Source organism: Pogoniulus pusillus, chromosome 17 (assembly GCF_015220805.1).
Source record: "Pogoniulus pusillus isolate bPogPus1 chromosome 17, bPogPus1.pri, whole genome shotgun sequence".
Classification (NCBI taxonomy): Eukaryota; Metazoa; Chordata; class Aves; order Piciformes; family Lybiidae; genus Pogoniulus; species Pogoniulus pusillus.
This window is the reverse complement of record NC_087280.1, coordinates 3,308,896-3,328,123: the sequence shown is the minus strand read 5'-3', so window position 1 is coordinate 3,328,123 and position 19,228 is coordinate 3,308,896. Positions and strand designations below refer to the sequence as shown.

Genomic DNA, 19,228 nt, shown 5'->3' with positions numbered 1-19,228 from the left:
CACACAGCCCTCACATTGTTGGGTAGAGGTCAAGCTACAGTGTGGGAGCTAACACATGGGGACCACAGAGCTTCTGGCAACCAGAAGGCCCTGCCTGTGGGTCACACAAGCTCTGAAGGACACAGCAGCAGCCCAGCAGAATGGTGCTAGGGAGGGGGGGGTTAAAAAGGACAACCTGAGTGTATGAAGGCAAGATGATGGCTGCTGTTGGGGCTGTTCCCCTGGGGCTGGGGGGCTTTTTTAGAGCCAGCAGTAGAAAAACAACAGCTTCTGGGAGCAGGACACCCAGGGAGGACAGGGCCATGCTGTGGCCAACCAGGGGTAACTGAGGAGGGCATCTACCCTGGACCTGTGAAGTCTTCTAGCTGCAGGTGACTGGGACAGACCCTTGGGCTCAGCGGTGCAAGCAGGCACCAGTGCAGGGCTGAACACTCCTCACAGCTCTGCTCACTCGTGGGCCAGGCAGAAGGTGACCATCTCATACCTGTGTGACAAGACAGCAGCTCACTCTCCATGCTCCAGGAAGCTGAACCTCTGGAGTTAGCAGATGGGTTTTACTTACACCATCACAGAGCTACTAAGCTCAGGTGGCTGTCACACAGAGGTGAACAGAGCAACTTCTTCTTCTGGCCTCTCTCAAGGGCTTAGACTCATAGTGTAGACAGAATTAGCTGTGGCAGGGATGACAAAGCCCCAGCAGAGCTGAGGAGGTGGTTGGGTGCAGCACCACGAGACCAAGCTGTGCTTTGGGGCTACCAGAGGCTTGGCCAAGCTGTAGTGTAAGGAGTGCTGGGAAGAATGAGGCTTTTGGAGGCACCTTGGCCTCCAACACGAAGTTCAGGCCCTTGAAGCAAGCAGTTACTCTTGCTCCTCTCTTCCTAACCTCTACCTGTGCCATGCACATGTCCTGGAACAGTGCTGTTCCACTTATCTCCTGCTTGGCCTAAAGGATGGGTAGAAACCACTGCTCCTTTTTGCTTTCTGTCTTTGGTGATAGGATTAAAACTAATTAAAAACCAAACCAACCCCCAAAAAAACCAAACCCCAAACACAAAACCCCCAACCAAACCCCAAACCCCAAACACAACCCCCCCACCAAACCCAATCCCCAAACACAAAACCCCAACCAAACCCAATCCCCAAACACAAGACCCCAACCAAACCCAATCCCCCAAACACAAAACCCCCAACTCTAAATCAACCCTCCCCCAAAACAAGAAACCCCAAACCCAAGCAATAAAGATATGAAGAGGTTAAAACCAATCCAACCAACCCCAACAAATAAAAAACCCCAACCCCACCAAGGAGAATATATCTGAGGTATTTCATCTGCTCAAAACAACCAACCAACCAACCTGATTTGGACCTGGAGGATGGCAGGACGTCACCAGGGCAGGATGGATGGTGGATGGTGCTTGAACACTTGTTCTCCAGGCTGGGCAAAAGGCCAGAAGAAGAAAGGGGATATAAAAAGAGGCCATCCTGAGGTTATGGAGTCACTAAAGTCAGACATTGGGAGGGCTAGAGCCAGCTTTGGCTTGTTTTTGGCTGGAGGTTTGAGGAAGAAAGGCGAAGGGAGGGCTTGGCTTCCATTTCTCTGCTTCCAAAAGGCCTCAGGACTCAGCTGAGAGCCACTTTCCTTCTGCTCCTGGGATGATTTAAGGGGGTCAGGGCTTCTGCAGGCTTGCTCTGACACCAGCATGTGTAATGCTGACCACAATGCCAACAAACCCACCACAGCTCTGTTGAGAGTTCTCCTACTGCCTTCTGCTTTCCTCAGCTCATAGATGTGGAGAATCCCCCAGAGGCTACTGAGGAGGAAGCCTAAAGCAACCTTCAATGCCAGCCCTTTCGTGTCATGGGGAGCAGGGGACAGAAACACCAGGCCCAGCAACAAGTTTAGGCTGTCAAGGTAAAATGTCAGTGGGATGAGTTCCTCAAGGGGAGAGAGAGAGAGAGATGAGGTCAAGGGCGTTTAAAACTTGGCTTGAAAGCCTGAAGGCAACAGGAGGGAAGAGGCAAGCACCAGCCAGGAGAAGAAAGCAGCTGATTGAGAGGTGCCTTTTCACACGGCAGCGGTGAGAAAGTCCTTCCCCTCTTGCCAAGAGCTCAGAGAGGAGGAAGGAGGCTCACAAGCAAGAGTGGCCCCACGGCAGAGCCTGAAGGCAGGAGAGGCAGCTGGCCCCCAGCTCTGCGGCACCAGCCGCGGGTGGACGGGGACAAGACACCCCCCCTGCTGGCTCTTCGGATTGTCAACACACGGAGCTGTTTTGGGGGAAGGGTCCTCGTGGCTCCTACTTCAGATGAGAACCAAGTGTCCTTGCCCCAAACTTCAGCTCTTTCCACCTGCCTTGGTGACGTCTCGGCCATCTCTCAACCTGCAGCTCCTGGAGATGATCCCTGATTGAAAAACGCCAGGCATATGCTCTCCCCCCTCCCAACCCTCCCCTCCCCACTCCCCTCCATGTCCCCACACCCCCCAACAGGAACACAGCAAACCCTGGGAGGAGAAGGAGGAGGAGGAAGAACACCAAAAAAAAACCAAACCAAAGAGCAAAAGGGAGGAAGAAAAGAGGAGAACAAAATCAAAGGCTGAGCAAACAGACGATGAGGACAAACTCGCTGGCATGGAAAGGTTTACAGCATCAGCATCAGCATCATCATCATCATCTTGCTGTTGGTCAACCCCAAAAAGCAGGTTTCCTTGAGATGAGGTAATCTGTGCGACTCCTTCCTGCTCAGAGCAGAGAGGATGAGCTGCTGGAGGCCAGTGTGGGAGACAGCAGGTTGGGCCCACCCATCAGAGAGACCAGCTGGTGGAGGGCTCTGCGCTGGGCGTTCCCCGCGATGAGGTAGGGCTGGGAGAGCAGTGGGAGCTGCTGCTGCTGCTGCTGCTGCAGGAGCTTTGGGTGCTGGAGCCTGCAATCAGGTGGACGACTGGCTTCTGGGCAAAGAGCACTCCTGCAAGGCAGAGGGAAGTGAGGAAGAGGAGGCTTTACTGGCACTGTGGCTGAGAAGAGCAGGGAGCAGAGCAAAGGGAACTCTCTTTGACCCCAAGGATCTCAGCCCAAGAGAACTGCAGAATCATAGAATCAGGCAGGGTTGGAAGGGAGCACAAGGAGCAGGCAGTGCCAACCCCCCTGCCATGCCCAGGGACACCCTACCCTAGAGCAGCCTCACCACAGCCTCAGCCAGCCTGGCCTCAAACACCTCCAGCCATGGGGCCTCAACCCCCTCCCTGGGCAACCCATTCCAGCCTCTCACCACTCTCCTGCTCAACAACTTCCTCCTCCCCTCCAGCCTCACTCTCCCCACCTCCACCTTTGCTCCATTCCCCCCACTCCTGACACTCCCTCACAGCCTCAAAAGTCCCTCCCCAGCTTTTTTGGAGCCCCCTTCAGACCCTGGAAGGCCACCAGAAGGTCCCCTGGGAGCCTCCTCTGCTCCAGCCTGCACAGCTCCAACTCTTTTCAGTCTGTGCTCACAGCAGAGCTGCTCCAAAATCAGGTTGGAAAAGACTTCTGAGCTCATCCAGTCCAACCTATCACCCAACACCTTCTAATTAACTAAACCACGGCACCAAGTGCCTCATCCAGCCTCCTTTCAAACACTTCCCACCACCTCCCTGGGCAGCCCATCCCAATGCCAATCACTCTTGCTGTGAAGAACTTCTTCCTAACATCCAGCCTAAACCAGTTTCCTTTCAGGGAGTTGTAGAGAGCAGTGAGGTCTCCCTTCAGCCCCCTTTTCTCCAGCCTAACCACCCCAGTTCTCTCCTCAGCAGCCCTGTTCTCCAGACCCTTCTTCCCCAGCTTGGCTGTCTGTCCTTCTCTGGACATCCTCCAGCACCTCAACATCCTTGGAGTGTAGGCCCCAAAACTGAACCCAGTACTTAAGGTGTGGGCTCACCAGTGCCAGAGACACAGTCTCCTCCCTGCTCCTGCTGGCCAGGCCAGGATGCTGGTGGCCTTCTTGGCCACCTGGGCACACTCTGGCACATCTTCAGCTGGCTGTGGTCAGCATCTCCAGGTCCTTCTCTGCCAGGCACTTTCCAGCCACTCTGCCTCAAGCCTGGAGTCTTAATAGGGTTGCTATGACCCAAGTGCAGGGCTCAGCCCTTGGCCTTGTTGAACCTCATCCCATTGGCCTCGTCCCATCCATCCAATCTCTTCAGGTCCCTCCACAGAGCCTCCCTAACTCTCCATCAGACCAGCCTGGTGTCATCATCTACAAACCTACTGAGGGATGAGACCTCAATCCTCTTCTCCAGATCACTGACAAAGAGATGAAAGAGCTCTGGTGCCAGTACTGAGCCCTGGCACCTACTACTACTTGACGCTGGGAACAAAACCCACCTCGCACTGAGCTTACACACCAGCCAGGTAGTGTCTGTCGTGCTTTGGCAAAAGACCTGGGAGCAAACCACCCTCTCCCCCTCCCCTCCACAGCCACCCCATCTCTGGGAGCAGTTTTCTCACCAGCATAAATGGTGCCATTGATCTCCACTGACATGTTAATGCTCCCGATGCCGTTGGGTGACACGTTCAGCGCTGCCGCCGGCTCCGCTCTGTCGTCTGCCAGCACACAAGAGAAGCAGAGTTAGAGAGCAGGGGCCCTGCCCTGCTGCCTGTGCTGGCCAGAGCTGCCCCATGGAGCACAACAGCCCTCTTGGCTCTGCAAATCCCCACACCACGTCCCCATCCAGGCACAATATAACCCAGCTCCAGAACGAGGTGGCTGCAGAGCTGCCCCCCAGCCTCAGCCGAAGGATGCTGCAGAGCTGACCCCAGCTCCAGCCCAAGGATGCTGCAGAGGTGACCCCAGCCTCAGCCCAAGGATGCTGCAGAGCTGACCCCAGCTCCAGCCCAAGGATGCTGCAGAGCTGCTCCCAGCTCCAGCCTGAGGATGCTGCAGAGCTGCTCCCAGCTCCAGCCCAAGGATGCTGCAGAGCTGCTCCCAGCTCCAGCCCAAGGATGCTGCAGAGCTGCTCCCAGCTCCAGCCTGAGGATGCTGCAGAGCTGCTCCCAGCTCCAGCCCAAGGATGCTGCAGAGCTGCTCCCAGCTCCAGCCCAAGGATGCTGCAGAGCTGACCCCAGCTCCAGCCCAAGGATGCTGCAGAGCTGCTCCCAGCTCCAGCCAAAGGATGCTGCAGAGCTGCTCCCAGCTCCAGCCCAAGGATGCTGCAGAGGTGACCCCAGCCTCAGCCCACGGATGCTGCAGAACTGCCCCCAGCTCCAGCCCAAGGATGCTGCAGAGCTGACCCCAGCCCCAGCCAAAGGATGCTGCAGAGCTGACCCCAGCCCCAGCCAAAGGATGCTGCAGAGCTGCTCCCAGCTCCAGCCCAAGGATGCTGCAGAGCTGACCCCAGCCCCAGCCAAAGGATGCTGCAGAGGTGACCCCAGCCTCAGCCCAAGGATGCTGCAGAGCTGACCCCAGCTCCAGCCCAAGGATGCTGCAGAGCTGCTCCCAGCTCCAGCCCAAGGATGCTGCAGAGGTGACCCCAGCCCCAGCCAAAGGATGCTGCAGAGCTGCCCCCCAGCTCCAGCCCAAGGATGCTGCAGAGCTGCCCCCCAGCTCCAGCCAAAGGATGCTGCAGAGGTGACCCCAGCCCCAGCCAAAGGATGCTGCAGAGCTGACCCCAGCTCCATCCCAAGGATGCTGCAGAGCTGCCCCCAGCTCCAGTCTGAAGCTCCTGGAGTGTTTCACTGTCTCAGTGTGACAAGAAGCCTGGGAGCCTGCTGGCTTTGCAGCTCCCTCCCCAGCTCACAGACCGGAGGGCCAGGTGAATTCTCTGGCCAGCACCCAGGCAAGGCCCCTGATGAGCTCCCCGGGGCTGTGTTTCCACCCCTAGCCCTCAGCTGAGGCTTGTCAGGCTCTCCAGAAGCAAGGCTCAGGCTGCAGCAGCTCCGGCGGCCACTGGAGGGAGGGGACAAGCCACGGCGTCAGGGATCCGATCCAGCAGCACCCTGCTCGTTTGCAACCTGCTGTTTGTTCTGTGCCCTCAGCCACCAGAGGCAGCTCTGGGGGCTTCAGGGCCCGGCAGGGCTTCAGCTCTCCTGGATAATCTCCAACCTGAGCAACCCCTACAACATTCTTTCCAGTGAGGGTGATGAAACACTGGAATAGAATCAGAGAATCAAGCAGGTGGGAAGAGACCTCCAAGCTCAGCCAGTCCAAGCTAGCACCCTGCCCTATGCAATCAACTAGACCACAGGTCACCCAGAGAAGCTGTGGATGCCCCTTCCCTGGAGGTGTTCAAGGCCAGGTTTGAGTTGGAATGGACCTTAAAGATCATCTAGTTCCAACGCCCCTGCCATGGGGACACCTCCCACGAGATGAGATTGCTCAAGGCCTTGACCATCTCCAGGGAGAGAGCAGATCAAGGGAGGTTCTCCTCCCTATCTACTATGCCCTGCTGAGACCTCATCTTGAGCACTGCCTTCAGTTTTGGGCTCCCCAGTTGCAGAGGGACAGGGATCTGCTGGAGAGGGTCCAGCAGAGGGCTGGGAGGATGATAAGGGGGCTGGAGGGCACTGCCTGATGAGGAGAGGCTGAGGGCCCTGGGGCTGTTTAGTCTGGAGAAGAGAAGACTGAGAGGGGATTTGATCAATGTTTATAAGTATCTGAGGGCTGTCAGGAGGGGGGGACAGGCTCTGCTCACTGCTCCCTGGGATAGGACAAGCAGCAATGGATGGAAGCTGTACCAAAAGAGGCTCTGCCTCAACACAAGGAGGAACTTCTTGCCTGGAAGGGTCCCAGAGCCCTGGCACAGGCTGCCCAGGGAGGCTGTGGAGTCTCCTTGTGTGGAGCCTTTCCAGGCCTGTCTGGATGTGCTCCTCTGTGATCTCTCTCAGATAGGATTGCCCTGCTCTGGCAGGGGGGTTGAACTGGATGATCTCCTCGGGTCCCTTCCAACCCCTACCACCCTGTGAGCCTGTGATCCACAACCTCCCTGGGCAACCTTCCAGTGCCTCCCCACTCTCCCTTGGAAAGAATAGCACAGAATCAGTGAGGCTGGAAAAGACCTCTGAGATCATCAAGTCCAGCTTGTGACCTAACACCATGACATCATCCAAACCATGCCACCAAATGCCACATCACTTCTCTTCTTAAAGACCTCTAGGGATGGTGACTCCACCACCTGCCTGGACAGCCCATCCCAGTGCCTAATCACCCATCCTATGAGGAAGTGCTTCCTAACATCTAACTTAACCTCCAAGTCTCATCTTGAGGAAGCAGTGAAGAGTAGCAAAGACCTCAGGAACAGCTCTTCCCTCACTTTCTAAGCTGTGCCAAACTTGCCTGGCCTTGTGCCTACATCCAAGTGGGCAATTCATAGTGGGGGTCCAAGATCTTCAATTCTAAGGGATCAAAAGGTTTGGAGAAAGCATCTGTTGGGACTGAAACTTTCTGAGGCTTCACTGTTGGACAAGGGGCAAGGAGGGGAAGTTGAGGTATAGGAAGTTCCATGGGAACATGAGGAGGAGTTTTTAGCCTGTGAGGGTGACAGAAGCCTGGCACAGGCTGCCCAGGGGGGTTGTGGACTCTCCCACTCTGGAGATACTCAAAGCCTGCCTGGATGTGCTGCTGTGTGATCTGCTCTGGGTGATCCTGCCCTGCAGAGGGGTTGGACTGGATGAGCTTTGGAGGTCCCTTCCAGCCCCTGACCTTCTGTGATTCTGTGCTAAAGGACAGCTAAAGGAGCCAGAGCACTCCACCAGCTTTAGGAGCCATCACCTCAGAGTATTGATTGTGACAAAGTGACCTTCCCAGAGTGACTCCCCCTGTACAAAGCACTTCAGGAGTGCATCTCCCAGGCCATGAGTGCTGCTCAGACCTGACCTTCTCACCCAGCCTTGCAGGGAGTTCTTTAGCTGGGAGGGAGAGGAGGCTGCAGCAGATGTTGGTACAAATCATCTGACATGCTTAAAAGCCCAGGGCTGGCTCTTTGTGTGGCCTCCTCATCACACCTGAGAGAGGATTCCTAAGTGCTGAGCATCTCTCCCCTGAAGTCTGCTCTCTGAATGAAAAAAGCTGTTAGCTCCACAATCAATTAAAAGGCTTCCTGGCCAGGAGAGGACAGAAAATCATTCCCTGCAGCACAGTGCTGGGCTGAGGCTGAGAGGAGAGCAGGGCAAGGGGGGGAAGCTGAGCAGCTGGCACATGATGAGACCCCCTTCCAAGAGACATCTCAGTGACAGGGCTGCTTTTGGCTAGGCTGAAGCAGGCTGAAGGGTGCAGCAGGTGATAACTGGGAGAGGGCCAGGCAGAAAGACTGGATGAGACATTCAGTGCCATGGTCTAAATGATTGGCCAGGGCTGGGTGCTAGGTTGGACTGGATGAGCTGGGAGGTCTCTTCCAACCTGCTTGATTCTGTGATTCTATGAATCCAGGCTGGATTAAGCATCAACAAGAATAAAATCCAGCCCCAGGAAGTACAGTTTTGGTTGGAAAAGGCCTTTTAAGATCACAGAGTCCAACCATTCCCTAACTCTGCCAAGGCTGGGGCTAAACCATGGCCCTCAGCACCACAACTCTGTCTCTGAATCACCTGCAGGGATGGGGATTCAACCACTTCCCTGGGCAGCCTGTTCCAGTCTTTGGGAAGCCTTCCAGGAAGAATTATTTTCTCATGTCCAACTTCTTAAACCTCCCCTGGGGCAACCTAAAGTTGTTTCCTCTCACTACCTGGGAGAGGAGATCAGCTCCTCCCTGGCTCCAATCTCCTTTCAAAGTGCTGCAGAGAGCCAGAAGCTCTCAGCCTCTTTTCCTCCAGGCTGACCAACCTCAGTTCCCTCAGCTGCTCCTCCCCAGTCCTGACCACCAGACCCTTCCCCAGCTTTGGTGCCCTTCTCTGGACCTGTTCCAGCCCCTCAATGCCCTTCTTGGAGTGCCTCAAAACTGAACCTAATACTCAAGATGTGGCCTCACCAGTGCTGAGCACAGGGGGCAATCTCTGCCCTGGTTCTGCTGGCCACACTAATTGCTGATCCAAGCCAGGATGCTGGTGGCCTTTTGGGCCAGCTGAGCGTGAGCTGGCTCATCTTCATCCAGCTGAGCACCAACACCCCCAGCTCCTTTTACTGGGCAGCTCCCTGCCACTTCTTTCCAAGGCTGTGCCTGGAGATGTTTGAAATCCTAGAGCAGGAGCAGTTCTGTGCCCCTCCAGGTGCTGCTGCTTACCCTTGCCATTGATTTTGATCTTCATGGGGATCTGCCTCGCCATGCTGAAGAGGTTGCGCTGCAGAGCCTGCTGGACGAGTCGCTGCTCCTCCTCCGTCATCCGCGACACCTTCTTCTCCGGAGGCTCTCCAGCCTCCAGCCTCTCCCTCAGCTGCTCCAGGGTGGCTGTTCTTGCTGCCACAGAGGCCTGCTGGCTAGCCAAGGTCACTGGCACGGCGATACGGTTTGGCATGGACACAGTCAAGGGCACACTGTCACCTAGAACCACAGCGCCGCAGAAGGCGAGAGGTTGGAAGGGACCTGCAGAGCTCATCCACTCCAACCTCCCTGCCAAGTACCAGGGGAGTCCACACGGGGATGCAGCCAGGTGGGGGTTGGAAAGGCTCCAGAGAAGGAGACTCCACAACCCCTCTGGGCAGCCTGCTCCAGGGCTCTGGCACCCTCACTCTAAAGAAGTTTCTCTTCCTGTTGAGCTGAAACCTTCTCTGCTCCAGTTTGCATCCATTGCTCCTGACTGCTGTCCTGTTGCTTATTGCTGCTGACCCCCTCCACTTGACCCCCACCCCTCAGCTACTGATACACACTGATCAGATCCCCTCTCAGCCTTCTCTTCTCCAAACTAAGCAGCCCCAGGGCTCTCAGGCTCACTCCATAGGGAAGATGATCAAGTCCCAGACCAGTCTCTTCCACAACAGAGAAGAGTTATGGGCTGCCCAGGGAGGTGGTGGAGGCACCGTCCCTGGAGGTGTTCAAGCAAAGCCTGGATGAGGCACTTGGTGCCATGGTCTGGTTGACTGGATAGGGCTGGGTGCTAGGTTGGACTGGATGAGCTTGGAGCTCTCTTCCAACCTGATTGATTCTATGATTCTAAGCCAAGCCCCATTCCTCCCTGGTCCAACCCAGCAGCCTGGGTGGACAAATGGGGTCAAGAGCTGTGTTTCAGTGCCTGCATCTCCTCTCACAATCAGAGAATCCTTCTGGTTGGAAGAGACCTCCAAGATCAGAGTCCAACCATCAGACCAGCACCCCCATGCCCACTACACCATGTCCTGAAGCGTCACATCCACACCTTTCCTGCACACCTCCAGGGGCTGGGGACTACATCACCTCCCTGGGAAACTTCTTGCAACCCTTTTAACCCAGCCAACCCTTTTAACCCACCCCTATTAACCCAGCCAACTGTTTTAACTCAACCAACCCTTTTAACTCAGCCAACCCTTTTAACCCAGCCAAGCCTTTTAACCCACCCCTATTAACCAAGCCAAGCCTTTTAACCCACCCCTTTTAACCCAACCAACTCTTTTAACCCAGCCAACCCTATTAACCCAGCCAACCTTTTAACTCAACCAACCCTTTTAACCCAGCCAACCCTTTTAACCCACCCCTATTAACCCAGCCAACCTTTTAACTCAACCAACCCTTTTAACCCAGCCAAGCCTTTTAACCCACCCCTTTTAACCCAACTGTTTTAACCCAGCCAACCCTTTTAACTCAACCAACCCTTTTAACCCAGCCAACTCTTTTAACCCACCCAACCCTGTTAACCCAGCCAAGCCTTTTAACTCAACCAACCCTTTTAACCCAGCCAACCCTTTTAACCCAGCCAACTCTTTTAACCCACCCAACCCTGTTAACCCAGCCAAGCCTTTTAACTCAACCAACCCTTTTAACCCAGCCAAGCCTTTTAACTCAACCAACCCTTTTAACCCAGCCAACTCTTTTAACCCACCCAACCCTGTTAACCCAGCCAAGCCTTTTAACTCAACCAACCCTTTTAACCCAGCCAACCCTTTTAACTCAACCAACCCTTTTAACCCAGCCAACTCTTTTAACCCACCCAACCCTGTTAACCCAGCCAAGCCTTTTAACTCAACCAACCCTTTTAACCCAGCCAACCCTTTTAACCCAGCCAACTCTTTTAACCCACCCAACCCTGTTAACCCAGCCAAGCCTTTTAACTCAACCAACCCTTTTAACCCAGCCAACCCTTTTAACTCAACCAACCCTTTTAACCCAGCCAACTTTTTTAACCCACCCAACCCTGTTAACCCAGTCAAGCCTTTTAACTCAACCAACCCTTTTAACCCAGCCAACTTTTTTAACCCACCCAACCCTGTTAACCCAGCCAAGCCTTTTAACTCAACCAACCCTTTTAACCCAGCCAACCCTTTTAACCCAGCCAACTCTTTTAACCCACCCAACCCTGTTAACCCAGCCAAGCCTTTTAACTCAACCAACCCTTTTAACCCAGCCAACCCTTTTAACTCAACCAACCCTTTTAACCCAGCCAACTCTTTTAACCCACCCAACCCTGTTAACCCAGCCAAGCCTTTTAACTCAACCAACCCTTTTAACCCAGCCAACCCTTTTAACCCAGCCAACTCTTTTAACCCACCCAACCCTGTTAACCCAGCCAAGCCTTTTAACTCAACCAACCCTTTTAACCCAGCCAACCCTTTTAACTCAACCAACCCTTTTAACCCAGCCAACTTTTTTAACCCACCCAACCCTGTTAACCCAGTCAAGCCTTTTAACTCAACCAACCCTTTTAACCCAGCCAACCCTTTTAACTCAACCAACCCTTTTAACCCAGCCAACTTTTTTAACCCACCCAACCCTGTTAACCCAGCCAAGCCTTTTAACTCAACCAACCCTTTTAACCCAGCCAACCCTTTTAACCCAGCCAACTCTTTTAACCCACCCAACCCTGTTAACCCAGCCAAGCCTTTTAACTCAACCAACCCTTTTAACCCAGCCAAGCCTTTTAACTCAACCAACCCTTTTAACCCAGCCAACTCTTTTAACCCAGCCAACCCTGTTAACCCAGCCAACCCTTTTAACTCAACCAACCCTTTTAACCCAGCCAACCCTTTTAACTCAACCAACCCTTTTAACCCAGCCAATCCTTTTAACTCAACCAACCCTTTTAACCCAGCCAACTCTTTTAACCCAGCCAACCCTGTTAACCCAGCCAACCCTTTTAACTCAACCAACCCTTTTAACCCAGCCAACCCTTTTAACCCAGCCAACCCTTTTAACTTAACCAAGCCTTTTAACCCAGCCAAGCCTTTCTGCTGCCAGCAGCAGCAGCTGCTGCTGACCTTTCCTGACGGCTGCTGCCGCTGGAGACACCCGAGGACTGCTGGTGCCACTGCCTGGTGCGACGCCAATGATGGGGAAGCGGATCTTTGGGGGAGAGAGGAGGGAAGGAGGTCCAGTGGTGGTGGGGGAGTAGCTAAAGAGAGAGGAGCTGTAGCTGGGCCTCCTGCCCTCCCGCCGGTTGCCATCGATCGCAGCCTGCAGCTCGGCAGGAGAGCTGAGGGACTTCTTCTCACACTCATAGGCGTACAAGTACTTCATGTACCTGGGGGAGAGCAGAGCACAGGGCAGCTCAGGCAGGGGTCACAGAATCACAGAGTTATCAGAGGTCACAGAGTCAAGCAGGTTGGAAGAGAGCTCCAAGCTCAGCCAGCCCAACCTAGCACCCAGCCCTGCCCAACCAACCAGACCATGGCACCAAGTGCCCCAGTCAGGCTTGGTTTCAACACCTCCAGCCACAGCCACTCCACCACCTCCCTGGGCAGCCCATTCCAGTGCCAATCACTCTCTCTGCCAGGAACTTCCTCCTAACATCCAGCCTAGACCTGCCCTGGCACAGCTTGAGGCTGTGTCCCCTTGCTCTATTGCTGCTTGCCTGGCAGAAGAGACTGACCCCAACCTGGTTCATCCAGTTTCAACTCCCCTGCTAAAGCAGGATCACCCAGGGTAGACTTTTCCATCCAAACCTGATCCTGTGACTCTATGAAAGGCTTCTGAAACTCTGGCACAGGCTGCCCAGGGAGAATCCCCATCCCTGGAGGTGTTTCAGAGGTGTGGTGCTGAGGGCCATGGGTTAGCATCAGCCTTGGCAGGGTTAAGGAATAATTTCACTCAGTGATCTTAAAGGTCTTTTCCACCCAAACCTGATCCTGTGATTCCATGAAAGGCTTCTCAACCTCTGGCACAGGCTGCCCAGGGAGGTGACTGAATCCCCATGCCTGGAGAGGTTTCAGAGGTGTGGTGCTGAGGGCCATGGTCTAACCCCAACCTTGGCAGGGCTAAGGAATGATTTCACTCAGTGATCTTAAAGGTCGTTTCCGCCCAAACCTGGCCCTGTGATTCTGTCATTGCAGACCCATTTAGTCTGGAAGCCAAAGTGCACCAAGCTTCACCAGCAAGCAAAACTCCACTGCTGCTGTGTTGATCTGTTCCACTGCTGGGGAGGCAGATGTGCAGCAGTGAAGAACTGGAGAGGTGCATGGACATGGAGTCAAGGAGTGGACAATAGAGGAGCTTCAGGGATGGTGAGAAAGGGTGACAGAAGGTTCAGCTGTCCCAGAATAGTCTCCTGGTGCTGTCACTGCAGTCAGTGCTGAGCTAGGTGCTCTGCCCAGCAAGATTAAGGCTTTTTTGCACAGTGCTGCTGGTGAATAACAGAATGTTAGAGGTTGGAAGGGACCTCCAGAGCTCATCCAGTCCAACCTCTCTGCCAAAGCAGCATCACCCAGGGTAGTCTGCACAGGAATGCAGCCAGGTGGGCTTGGAAAGCCTCCACAGAAGTAGACTCCACAACCTCTCTGGGCAGCCTGCCCCAAGGCTCTGGCACCCTCACTGTAAAGAAGGTTTCCTCATGTTGAATTGAAACCTTCTGTGTTCAAACTTCTCAACAGGACACGAAATTAGAGGCTACAATAACAAGCATTACACTTAGGCTGAGGTCCTCTGCAGATCTGGAAGAGTTTCAGGCTGAGATCCTGTGAAGATCATCAGTTAATATCAGGAACCTCTCAGATTGGTGGTGCCCTGCTGTGTTGTGCTTCTAACAGATACCAGGGTGGCTGGACCAGGGTTTATGAATGTGAAGCTGCTCCTATCTGTTTGTAGGAGGCCTGTGACAAACCCCTGCAGCAGAGAATGGTTTGGGTTGGAAGGGACCTTAAAGATCAGCCAGTTCCAAGTCCCCTGCCATAGGCAGAGACACCTTCCTCCAGCCCAGGTTGTTCAAGGCCTCATCCAACCTGGCCTTCAACACCTTCAGGGAGGGGGCATCCACAATCTCCCTGGGCAACCTATTCCAGAGTCTCCCCACCCTCACTGCCAAGCATTTCTTCCTAATCTCCAGTCTCAATCTCCCCTCTTCTAGCTCAAAGCCATTGCCCCTTGTCCTGCCACTGCAAGTCCTTGTCAAGAGTCCCTCCCCAGCTCTCCTGGAGCAAGACTGCTCTAAGCAGTCCTCCTCCTTTTCTCCAAGCTCTCTCAGCCTGTCCCCATAAGGGAGATTCTCCATCCTTCTGATCATCATGACAACCTATGAACCCCACTTTGCTGTCCTCCTCATGCTGGGACCAGCAGAATGAGGTCTCTTTTCCTTTGCCTTCCCTTTAATCCCTCCTCATCTCCGGGCTGAGCACGCCCAGCTCTATGCAGCAAACGTACTCCACCCCCTTGACTACTTCTGTGGCTCTCCTCTGGATTCACTCCATCAGCCCCATGCCTTTTCCTAGAGAAAGGAGCAGAGCAGAGCAGAGGGAGGGCTGCAGTGGTGGTGCTGGGACTGCTCCCAGCCCAGCTGTGCTCACTGGGTTCGAAGCGTGAAGGCGGCGCTGGTGATGGACGTGGGCAGGTTAAGGCCTTTGGTGATCTCTCGCCAGATCTTCTTGTTGATGATTTCTACCAGCCCTCCTTTCTCAGTCACCAGCTTGTAGAGCATGTAGAGATCCAGGATCTGCTTTGCCATGATGGGGATCCTATTGATGGGAGTTCCTGCAGGGAAACAGCACAGGGAAAGAAACTTGGGAGTCAGGGAGAAAAGGAGGCTGAGAAAAGCAGCAGGTTGTGACCAGCAATCTTCTTCCTAACAGGGAATTCAGGCAACTCCATTTGTAGCCTGACTTGAGCCAGGGAAGTGTAGCTAGATGGCAGGTTTTCTCCAGCAGGAGTCCCTTCCTGTGGGCAAAAGCAATTAGCAGACAAATAAGAACCTGCAGCAAAGAGCAGCTGCTCAAATAAAGAGGGGCAGTTGGGACCATTCAGTCCTCGAGGTGAAGGAGCAGCACTGAGGAATGATCTTTGTTTCTCAGCTCTCAGGGCCACCTCAGATGCAAAACCTGCACTGCCTGTGTTCAGGAAAGGCTCCAGCTAGAGGTGAGGGGGCTGGGATCCAACTCCCTCACTCCTCAAGGCTTGCTTGGGAACTCTGCTGTTCCCATAGTGCAGCAGGAAAAAGGCAAGTGACACTTGAAGGCATCTCCCTCCCCCACGTACATGTACTTCCACCCTCCCTCACAAGCACTTAGGTGAAGCTCTGCTCCAGCTTCTGCTCTTCCAAAGCATTTTCATACTCCCACTCCTTTGCCCTGAATGTGCTTGCAGAGATGACACAGGTGGGGACCTCGGTGGCAATCACAATCCAGGTGCCAGAGCAAGTTATGTGGTAGGAGAGTAATGCTGAGCCCAAACTCCTTGGAGCCCCAACCAAGAATCATAGGATGGGCTGGGTTGAAGAGACCTCCAAAGCTCATCCAGTCCAATCCCCTCTGCAGTCAGCAGATCCTCAACCAGATCAGGTTGTCCAAAGCCCTTTTGAGCCTCACCTTGAATATCTCCAGGGATGAGGTCTCAACCACCTCCCTGAACAACCTGTCCCAGTGTTCCACTACCCTCCTGGTGCAGAACTTGCTCCTAAAGGTCCTGCTCTGGCCTCATGAGGACAAGGAAACCTCTTCTAGTGAGAGGTGTCCCTGCCTATGGCAGGGGGTTGGAACTGGATGATCCTTTGAGGTCCCTTCCAACCTCAACCATTTCTATGATTCTGTGGATTAAGAGAGGCAAGAAAAATCTGATTTGTAGCCCGATGTTGCAGCACCTTAAAGTGACAAAGCAGCCAGGGGGTGAAAAAGGTCCAACTAAGGAGGTTTAGGTGAGGAGAAGAGTGGCACAAGAATGCTGATGTGGCCAACTTTGACTATCTCCAGGGATGAGGCCTCAACCACCTCCTGAGCAACCTGTCCCAGTGTTCCACTACCCTCATGGTGCAGAACTTGCTCCTAAAGGTCCTGCTCTGGCCTCATGAGGACAGGGAAACCTCTTCTAGTGAGAGGTGTCCCTGCCTATGGCAGGGGGTTGGAACTGGATGATCCTTGGGGTCCCTCTTCCAACCTCAACCATTTCTATGATTCTGTGGATTAAGAGAGGCAAGAAAAATCCTGATGCTGCAGCACCTTAAGGTGACAAAGCAGCCAGGGGTTGAAAAAGGTCAAACTGAGGAGGTTTAGGTGAGGAGAAGAGGAGGGTCACAAGAATGCTGATGTGGCCAAGCCTTTATTCTGCAGAGGAAACACTCTCCTGGATCAAAGAGGCATCCACCCGAGGTCAGTATCCTGCCTCCCACAAGGCTCAGCTCAGCTCCAGCCTTTCCAGGAAAGCCTTCCAAGTGCTGTAATGGACAATTATGGGATTCCCAACCCACAGGGGAGGCTTCTGCCACAGCTCATCAGCCAACCACTCGTCTAATGCCCCGAAGCAGAGCAGTTTATGGCCCTTATAAACGGGGTTTATTCTGCTGGCTGAAAAGGAGCTGGGCTCAGCTCTGCAGACATCCTCATTATACATCTAAGTGTAATTCCCCCACCCCCACCCCACACTCTCTTTTTCTCTTCTGTTATGTATTAGTTCATGGTAGCAATTCCCTTCCCACTTCTAAGGTTAATGAGATGCTGGATGGAAAAGAAATAAAAGCAGCCAAACTGGGTTTTTTTTGGCTTTAAAAGTGTTGCCCTTTGATTTCACCAAGCTCCCAACTCTTCAGCTGGAAGAAAAAGAGCAACCTGAGCAGGCATTTTACATCTACCACATCCTTTTCTCTTTGCCCTGTCTAAACAACCCCTTCCTTGCCCACAAAAGCCCACAAAGAAGTCACTTCCCAAACTGCAGCAGATTCTCTTCCTGCTTTTCCATAGAGCAGAGAGAGACCTTCCCAAAGGATTTAGATGCGCCACACGGTCCCGACTGTCCCCATCCAGCCACCTCACAGCTTGGGGCTGGTGATCCTTCCTCCCCAGCTCTGTGTCAAAAGGCAAGGCTCAACTTTGCTCCAGCTTCTCCTCAGCCACCATTTTGTCTGGGTGTGCTGTTGCTGAGACGAAGAGGAGCACACCAAAGGCGTCACTGCAGCCACGCAGAGAGGGCTGGCAGCGATCATGTTACCGGCCTGAAGTTATCATCCATCAGCTGAGCCGCAGCGAGCAGAGTCCCACCCTGCCCACTCCAGCTGAACACAGGCAAAGATTTCTTTCTGAGCTTTCTAGCAAGAGCCAGAGGTGCTTTATTGTCTCTCCCCAGCCCCAAAATTGCTCCTTCATTAACAGTTCAACATTTCAGCAGCTAAGAGAGTTGAGATGTCCCAAGTGGTGTCAAGATGCCAGCAAAGTGTTTGCTCCCCTGGGGCAGGATCAAGCTCTCCCCTTCCCCCTACTCCTCCAGCACCCACTTTTCCCCAATCCAATTTAAGGGAATAGCATTAACTTGCCCAGAAGGGGCTTTCATCCAGCAGTCCTTGGCCAGTGACCAGATGGAGAGTGAAAGGGTAAGGCTGATGGGTAAGGCTCCTCAGGCAAAGAAGCTGCTAAATACAGGGCCAAGGCAGGAAAAAAAATCTATCTGTTTTTAAACACCATTTATCAGTCCTAGAGATGGTTTTAATCTTCTCTAGAGTCTCCCATCTCAGAGCTTGGAAAGGTGAAGTCTCTTCACCCAAACCCTCCTTTGAAAGGGACACCAGAGGGAAAGAAAGGCTTAGAGGTACCTCCAGAGCGCCTGTTCCTAGCTGGAGCAGAAACAGCCACCAGCTCTGACCTCCCCTCCTCATCTCACCACCCCTTTGACACCTTCCCTTCCTCAAGTTTGCTTTTAACCCACAGACCAAAGGGCCCTGAAATTTAATGAGCTTTATAAACCAAGCTCAAACCTTCACAGAATCAACCAGGTTGAAAGAGACCTCCAAGATCATCCAGCCTTGTTCTCCCCCTCCCCAATAAAACGATGAGAAACTTCACAGCAGGGCCAAAGAAACTTCCATCCTTCTCTCCCAGCTGAGCATGGAGATGCTCATTTTCCTCTCCACGTTTTCTCCAGAGCCATAAACCTCAGAAAATGATTTGGGCTTTGGAGCTGATAAATCAACTGTCCACAAAAGCACAGTGAGCCCAAGGCTCTGTTTCATAAGCTCTGAGCTGGGAAGCGGGGGAAAGGCAACTCCCAGAGCCCTCTCCTCCCCCCACCTCAGCCCCTGGCTGGGGAAAGGAGAAGGTGATAAAGTCTTTATTGGAACACCCACACCCCCTCACCCCTCCCACCCCAGCCCTGCAACAGGAAAGGCTGCAAAACGAGTATCATGGGATGGGTGGATGCTGAAGGCCAGCGGATCCTTTCACAGGCGGCTGCGAGGCTTGTCAGGGGCCGTGATGGATTACTGTCATCTGGCAGCCTGGAGATTAATGATCTGGAGGTCAGAGGGGAGAACTCCAGAGGGAAAGGTCAGCAGCCAGGGGCACAGCATCAGACTTGTTGCCTTTTGATGGCAAACTCATTTTACTGTACTTTGAAGGCTCTCTGCTCTGCCGGCTCGCAGCGATGGCGCAAGGGCTGTGCGTGCAAAGAGCCGGAAGCCTTGCCCAACTCCAGAGCCCAGCTGCCTCCTCCTCCTCCTCCTCCTCCTCTTGCTCTACAACTCTTCTTCCTTTCACTACAACCCCAGCTATCTAAGCACGGGCTGTTCCTGCAAGGAAGCAGCCAAAGAGGAAGCCACAAGGGAGCCTGTTTCCATGATGAGCATGGGAGACCTCAGCCAGACCAACTCTAGGGCGAGCAGAAGAAGAAGAATCAGCTCACAGCCTGCAGCAGACAACTGTGGCCTTCCTCCACAGCACTTCTTTGCTCCTGGTTATTTTACTGCTATGAAGCTTCTGGTGTCTGGGTGTGCCAGACAGGGCTGCATAGATAGAGAAC

At 53.7% G+C, this 19,228-nt stretch overlaps 1 protein-coding gene across 1 annotated transcript in view; it reads right to left on the bottom strand.

Annotated features, from left to right (window-relative positions):
• Positions 1–2,619: 2,619 nt before the first annotated feature.
• ARID3B (AT-rich interaction domain 3B) overlaps positions 2,620–19,228 on the bottom strand; it is a 53,269-nt gene continuing 36,660 nt past the window's right edge. Inside the window, exons 4-8 of the mRNA XM_064157262.1 lie at positions 14,803–14,986; positions 12,286–12,548; positions 9,185–9,442; positions 4,479–4,574; positions 2,620–2,961 (exon numbers count right to left, since the gene is read on the bottom strand). Coding sequence (XP_064013332.1) covers positions 2,801–2,961; positions 4,479–4,574; positions 9,185–9,442; positions 12,286–12,548; positions 14,803–14,986 — 962 coding nt within the window. The 3' untranslated portion in view covers positions 2,620–2,800. The remainder of the gene's footprint in view (positions 2,962–4,478; positions 4,575–9,184; positions 9,443–12,285; positions 12,549–14,802; positions 14,987–19,228) is intronic.